This window comes from Scatophagus argus, chromosome 18 (genome assembly GCF_020382885.2).
Source record: "Scatophagus argus isolate fScaArg1 chromosome 18, fScaArg1.pri, whole genome shotgun sequence".
Lineage (NCBI taxonomy): Eukaryota > Metazoa > Chordata > Actinopteri > Scatophagidae > Scatophagus > Scatophagus argus.
Genome location: NC_058510.1, coordinates 8,675,671 through 8,683,423, shown reverse-complemented (window position 1 = coordinate 8,683,423; position 7,753 = coordinate 8,675,671). Strand labels below are relative to the sequence as shown.

Here is a 7,753-nt window from a genome sequence, read left to right as displayed (position 1 = left end):
CAGGAGAGCTCTCAGCTGGTGTGGGTAGGAGGGCACTGATAAGGCGGCTCTGCGATGCTGAAAGCTATAATATCCTAGAATTCAAATCATCATCATCATCATCATCATCGGAGCTGCTTTGCGAACATCTTCCGCTCAAGCTCCTCCTTTGAACTCTCTCGTCTCAAACTTGAAGATTGGCGGTGCCGGTCTGGCAGCAGCGGCGGCAGCAGCAGCGCTTTGTCTCTGCAAACGTGAACCGGTCACCGGGTAAAAATGTGCTTTAGGTTTCACCTCGGTCACAGCTGGAGCACCTGTCCAAGCCGAGAGGATCTGCCGAACAGTTGCGTCTATCAAATGGTGTAATGGTCGTCAGTAATACTCTAAAAACAAGGGCAGCAACACCTCTGGACAAACACATGGATTCGCTGGAACATCCGATGTTACAAGTGAGTTAATCACACTTAAAGGACGCCGATATTTTTCATTTTTCACTTCTGGTTGAAGAAAGACACGGGTGAACTTTATCTCACCGTCTCTTAACCTGTCCGCTTCCTCGCTGCGATTGGTGGCTTCTGGCTGAACTTACCGTAAATTAACTTTTGATGACGTAAGCCGTGAGGGCATCAGCTCGTGCCACAGCGTTTTTGAATTTTTAACGGTTGGTCTTAATGAAAAATGTCCTCGACGCCGTTATCTTTAAGCTGACGTAAGTCAGGTTGGTGGCTCAACACTTCTAGCCTGGCTAACCATGATGTCATGTTTTAATCTCTAATGTTCAATCCAGCACTTATTTTGGCGTGTTAATGTCACGTACCGTAAGTTTGAACCTTTCACTCGTTGCTAGCGACGTTTTCACATTTCTACATGAAACCATTTTGGTCCAGCGGTGGAGGAAGTCGCCTAATACTTTGAAAAGAGGTCGTGATACCATCATTGTACTTTCTTTACCTGTCAGCAGAATTTAGCCTAATTATAAAAAGTTAAAGCAGTGTACTAACTATGTCGACTTTCTCCTTTCACAGTGTTTAGGCTGGTCGAAGTAAAACCACTTAGCTGGATAGTTTAAATTGTAGGTGACGTAATAACGTGACGTAATATTTCAATATATTTTTCAATTTGAAGTAAAAGAAAGCATAAATTTAAGTTGGTGACTTCAAGATGGTACAAAAATTTACTTAGTTTCTTCCACCACTGTGCCACTGTAGGATGTCCAGACAGCCTCAGGTAAAATAGTACAGGATGGACTACATTAGCTTTGTCATGCAGCAAAACGTATTTTGTTCAATATATTTCTCTTTGGCTAAATGTGGTTAATTAGACTTCATCCTGTTCCACCAGAGTCTCTGGGCAGCTCTACATGACTTGCTCCTGTAAGAGCCAGTCAGAATATCTCTCTGCCTCTCTCTTTTTATAGGCACGATTAACATGTCCCGTGGGAACAGGCTGGGATAAAAGACAGATTTGAAATGATTTTCTGTTTTTCAGTTGCTACTAGCAACACATGCTGTATGAGCACTTGAGCGGAGTGTATTACTTTTCCAACCCCTCACCATTGGCTTGCGTGTTCGAGGCCACCCACGTAATTATCATTGTTTTTATGATGCCTGTCATAATATTACACTCAAGTTTGTTGAAACATTGCATTCTGTACTTAACTAGCTGAGCCAGTTATGTATTAAAAGATGGACGCCACGTCTCCAAAAAAGTGAAGCCAAAATAAGCTACGTATGAGTACTGCCATTTTGCATTGGTGACATCATTTGGAGCCAGCGTCTGCACACTAGTGATCGGGCGGTAGAGCCGCAGGGCTGATTTTATGAGTTAATTAAATTGTTGAAGTTTATAATCCAATGGATATTTTTCATTTTTTTCAGTGTTGTTATCCTTCCACTGTATTTTAGCAAGGAAATCTGGTTCTGGGGAAGCATAAAGAGGGAGGTTTGTACTAAAAAGCCTCTCACTGGAGGTAAAGCAGATTCGATGAGGTGATGAGTGCACTGACAGAAAAATAATCCGTCACTATTTGGTTACTGATGAATAGGATTGCAAACATAGATTTAAAATTTTCTCAATTAGTCCGTCGAGTGTTTGGTTTACAAGATGTCACAAATAGTAAACATGTCATTGTCATATGTCAAATATCACATTTTCCAGAGTCCTTGTTGGTGACGTCATTGAATATCTTATTTTGTCCAACCAACAGTCCACAACCCAACGATATTCAGTTTACTGTAATTTTAAAGGTATACTCTGCATAAGTGCATAAGTGATGATTGGGTCTCCGTCATCACTTATAACCCACTTGAAGTGTGTGGCCATGTCAGTGTGCAGAAAACCTGCCTGCATTTTCTTGTTATTATATTGTCTATGGGATGTTTCAGGGTGTCATGTAATGTGTTAAAATTAACTGGGAAAGAGAGAAACTTCTTCTTTTACAGTTTTGACCTTTCCCTCTTGGTTCTCCATAGTCTCATGGCAAAGGGGCTCGAAGAAAAGGTCGTTTTAAAGGTTCAGATGGCAGTACCTCCTCCGACACCACAACCAACAGCCTTGTCCGCCAGGTAAGGGTGGCAGTTCACTTTTCGAAAAACATTTACACTTTCAGCTGCCCTGATAGGTTAGTGGTTAACTAAACGTCTGATTAATTAAAGTACATAAATAAATAAAATACAATTTTATCTTTAACACCTTACAAAGGCAAATGGTGCCCTGGTCTAAGAACCGTATGCTAAAGTACAGAGAGATCAGGTTTCTACTGCCTGAGGACCTGGTTCTGTTTTTGACAAGGTACAAGGAAGATGTACCATACAAGAATAAACTTCCCGGCTACAGTTTCTTCCTTTATTCCCAAATGTAAAATGTGTGTGTGTGTATGTGTATGTAAATCCCTGACGCTGTAAACGCAAACATGGCACAAGAGCTCAGCCTGAGTCATCATCATCCATCAGGGATGAGATGTGCATTGCAGTGAAAGTCCTCTGTAAACACTGTTAGGTACAGTATGTTAAGTGGAGGCCTCTCCTCTGAGCTGCATCCACAGTGCTGTGAGTGCGGCAGTGACACAGTGGCCTGTTATAAAGCAGACTCTGTGAGGTACAAACTCAATGTGTCTGGTCTTTGTTGACCAGACCTGCAAGCGACAGGATTGGCCGGGTTAAGGATGCTTGCCCCTGCCTAAATGTTTTTGCCTTTTTTGGAGGAGGCGCATATCGCTTCATCTTTAGCACAGCAGCAGGGGGAGATCAGAGCAAGACGGCATCTCCTGGGCCGCTGTCTGCTTCCTCTCAAGGTCACAGAGAATTTCTGAATGAGCTGCTATGAGATGCTCAGTGTTACAGCTCAGTGGGAGACGCTTAGCTGGAAATTTCCTGATTTTTTACCGCCACCATAGGGAGCTCATGCCCATTCCCACAGTCCTGTTCCCAAATGAGGAGATATCCTCCGTTGAGTCAGCACAGATAAACTCAGTTAGGCTGAGAGTGAGTATCTGTCTGCAATGTAAAGCCACATCCTACAGAAATCAGAGGCCGTTAAAGTAAGAGACATCGGAGGCATATGGGAAGAGTGGAGGTGTGATGTGTTTCAGGGTCAGCAAGGCCCCAGCATGGTGACCAGAAATATCCTCTTTGAAATATTTGCCGCAAGAGGGCCCTAGAAATAGCAGAGCTTCCAGTAACTTCTCCTTTGTTTGGATAATAATGTAAATACCGGTTTTCATTTGTGTTATCATAACAGCAGTTTTAACCTGACCTTATTTTTCTCGCCATCATGCTCAATCATGATGTCTGTGATTGTTTTCACTTTTCACAGAAGAATGAAGACGTAGTATTGAAACACTGAACTGACACAATCCCGGAGAAAGTATGAAACTAATCTTTCGTGTGGTTATTTCACTGACTGTTCATCAATCTGTCATTTGGTTTTCATTTTGTTCTCATTTCTCATTGTTTGAGCTTTTCTCTCCTCACTGTCAACAGTCAAAGTTGCTGTTTACTGAAGAATGTTTGCATGACTGGATTTAAGAATTTGAAGTGATCTTTTGTATATTGTGTTTTACCCTCCTGTCTGACCTGTTGTTTTTGTGGCTCATAGTCCTGGCATTCCTGTAGGCGTCTTAAGAACAACTGGTGAAGGTCACCGTGTGATTGATCCACTGCAGCTCTGCGCATCACAAAAATTACTTTCCAGTAACTGCATATAAACAGCTCCTAAAGGACAGAATTACTCATGCTGCTACAGTTAAAGGGCAGAGGGCAGACAGTGAGTAGGTTGAGAGAGAAAGGATGAGAGACGTTCTCTGTGGTCATGGCCTGGTGCCCGGGGGAGTATGGAGGAGGCTGGGAAGGGTGGACATCCAGGGCAGCCCAAACTGCCCAGCCGTGGGAGTAGCGAAGTCAGTGTTTGAAATGGAGCATTGCTCTCCATTGAGAAGAAGGGCAGGGCTGCCATAGATTTGAAAAGGAACTTCAGCATCAGGTGGATGGTTTATTTTTGTGTATGTGGAGGTGGTCTGCAGAGTAAGTGAAGAAATCGTCTCACTGATGGCATACATTTTGTGATTTGTGGTGCTTTGGCCGGCTCTCATTTTTTGACCTTACATCATTTCTTTAGCACTCTGCATGTATTTCCTTTTACAATCCAGACAACTTTGTCAACCCATTTCTCTCAAGAGGTAGATGAACAGATGTTTCAATATCAAGCTGGAGCCAGGAGCCGATTAGCTTAGCCTTGCATAAAGGCTGGAAAGGGGGGCAACCAGCTCTATCCAAAGGTGATAAAAATCTGCCTAACAGCACCGCTAAAGCTCACTAATCAACACGTTTTATCTTGTTTGTTTAATCAAAGTGTAAATATGACAATTTGCAGATTTAAGAACTAAGCAGTCGGCTGGCAACCAATGGAGACTCCAGGAAGTTATTGCTTGTGTCCAAGAAGTAGTCCAGCGCATAATCTTCTGTAAAAAGGTTAAGTATCTTTTTTACACTTTGATTATAGTTAAACAAACAAGATAAATGTGTCTTATCTATTTTCTTTGACAAAATCAGGCTAGTTGTTTTCAGTCATCGGGCTAAGCTAAGCTAACCAGTTGCTGGCTGTAGCTCCAGCTTACGGACGTAAGAGGGGTTAAGATCTTCTCAGCGAATACAGCGTATTTTCATAAACACTGAACTATTCCTTTGAAATTTGTTGTTTTCCAAAGACAATACAGATGTCTTTTAGTTTGCGCACACTACCTTTTTAGGGTGAGACACTCCACATGGGGCCTGGAGTGCTGGAACTTGAAAAATGTCCAGAGGTGTAAATGTGAGTTATCGCCCTTCTGTAGACTGGCATTGTGTTTAGAGTCTCTGCCTTGTGCCTAATGCATCCTGGGAAATGATCCAGCCCCTCATGACCCTGAATAATAATAAACTTTCTTTATATAGCGCTTCTCTAAAAACAGAGTTAACAAAGTGCTGTACAGAGAGTGAGAAACAAAGCTCAGAACAAACAATGGGATTAAACTTGAGGAGAAGAACTAATTAAAGAGCAAGTCTAAAAAAGTGTGTCATAAGTGGTGAATTTGAAAGAAAGATACCGACTTAGAAAGTCTAAAAGTAAAATCTCTAAAGATGAATGTCTGATCACATGTAAAAAAATATATATATTTTGAGGAGTTTGCTCAATAATCAATCAATCAATAAGACATCAGGAGCCTCATTACAAAACTTTCCAAGACTGAAATTCTATCTTCTCTCAGTTTAGCATGAACTTTAGGATTTTTATTATTATAGACACATGTTAAATAACTGTTTTCCTGTCTTAGGACAGGAATTCAGCCATTATGGAACCATCTTAACTGAAGAAATTCCTAAGTGAGGAATCCTAAGTTTGAATGGTATAGACTCCAAATAACAGCCAGTAATTGTCGGCAGTAGCACTGTTGTTCTTTAGTCTGTAAGGTGGTGACAGTGAAGATGGGAGCCAACCTAAACACCAAAATAATATGACTGATGACATGAATATAGGAATACTGTGCATGGTTTGTGGTCAGTCAAATTAAAGTGCTTACCAAGACGAATTTGAATAAAGTGAAAGTGCAAGTGAAGTCCCTACCAATTTTGAGATCAAACCAATGTTCCTGAAGCACCTGTTAAAGACGATCTGAGGTACATTGGTTCAAACTCTGGTTTGCATAACTTGCAGAGCAATGTGCCATAATTAACCTTATGCTTCCCACACTCCTGCCTGCCTCTCTCTGTCTCTTTCACCTCAATCTCTCCGGTGTGTATCCCACTGCAGCGGCTTTTCCAAGGCGCATTGTTGCAGTTCGACTCTCTTCTCTCTCTCTCTCTCTGTCTGTAAATTCAGGCTGGAGAAATGATGGATTTGGTGATGAAAGGCTGTCTGAGAGGGCGTGGTGAGGGCATGAAAACCCTTCTCACACACTCCCTGACTGCAGGCATTTTTCCTTTTCATCTTTTACATTACTTTTTCTCTACTTAATAGAGAGTAGGCGTGACACAAAGAGCTAATTATTGAGTCCGATACTTATCAGATCTGGCAACCCTTTGCGTATGACTTTTTACATAACAGTTTCTAGTGCCATACTGTATTTCTGTGGAGTCATTTTGGATGGGTGATGTGTATAACGTTAACCCTGCAGACCGCTGTCTGAACTTTGAGCAACATATGTCCTGGATTTATATTAGTAGATATTTCTGGAAAGCCATATGTTTTTCCTGGCATCAAACTGCAGCAGTGATGCACGAGTTACTGTAAAGGGGGAAATGTTGAAATGTGGAAACCGCTTCTGCTCAATCATCCGTCATAAAAGCACCAGACTGCCATCTAGTGGCGGAAAGAATACATTCAGGTGTTTAGCTAACAATACTGTGTCAGTGCAGAGTAACAAAATCAAGCTACAGTGTCTGTATTTGGGTAGGGGGACTGAATTTCAGAAGCTGTACCTTACATTAAGAAAAGGGAAAAACACATGCAAATTCTGCTTAAAGACATTTGTGCTGTGTATGTGTTCAGTTACCTGAATTCATTTCCTGTCTTCACACTTGCATCAGCCTAAAACATGATTTTTAGAGATTATAGCTTATGTTTTAATAGTTGCCATTTGTCATGCCATGATATGAAAGCACTGCTGTGGATTTTATGTTAATTGCTTCAGTTGCGGTTAGTCCATAAATAGGGCTGCGACTACTGATTATTCTACCTTTTAATCCTTTAATTGCTCGGTCTATTAAATGTCGGGTGGTAACAATTGCTTGTTTTGTCAATCTAGAACCCAGTTTTTCAGTTTAGTATCACACAACTAAACCAGGAAATCCTTCCAGTTGTGAGGTTGCAACTTTCCATTTTTGCTTGAACAGTGGCTCAAACTAGCTACGTAAACTATAAATGACACATTATAAAATGTGCACCTTTTTAAAATTTTTAATGATAAAATGCATACATTTTAATTTGCTCTGCCTTGGAAGCTTGTTTTTGTCTACAGGTTGATTGAGATTTTATTCTGGGTAGTGATGGAAATCTACCTGAAGAACAGACCTCTGTTGCATTACATACTTTACCACAGTAAGTTTCTGCTTATTAATACTGGTATTGTGCATGTGCTAATATAATAAACAAATAATAAATATTAAACAAACATAATGGCTAGAAGTGATGCAGTTTATGGTAAATGACCTCAGGTGTACCTTTGAAGGTGTGTACAGAAGCCATAATGAATCTAAATTAAACATGTAGCATTTTAGTCTGTAGACATGATCTCCTGCAG

At 41.0% G+C, this 7,753-nt stretch overlaps 1 protein-coding gene across 7 annotated transcripts in view; it reads left to right on the top strand.

Moving 5' to 3' along the window:
- cacnb2a (calcium channel, voltage-dependent, beta 2a) overlaps positions 1 to 7,753 on the top strand; it is a 61,902-nt gene continuing 54,149 nt past the window's right edge. For 2 of the 7 annotated variants that reach the window (XM_046370782.1, XM_046370778.1), the window contains exons 1-2: positions 1 to 428; positions 2,451 to 2,543. In XM_046370782.1, the coding sequence (XP_046226738.1) occupies positions 345 to 428; positions 2,451 to 2,543 (177 nt within the window). In that variant the 5' untranslated portion in view covers positions 1 to 344. Of the gene's footprint in view, positions 798 to 880; positions 901 to 958; positions 1,207 to 2,450; positions 2,544 to 7,753 lie in introns of those variants that run through there. The other 5 variants (XM_046370786.1, XM_046370785.1, XM_046370780.1 and 2 more) reach the window with 4 other exon arrangements.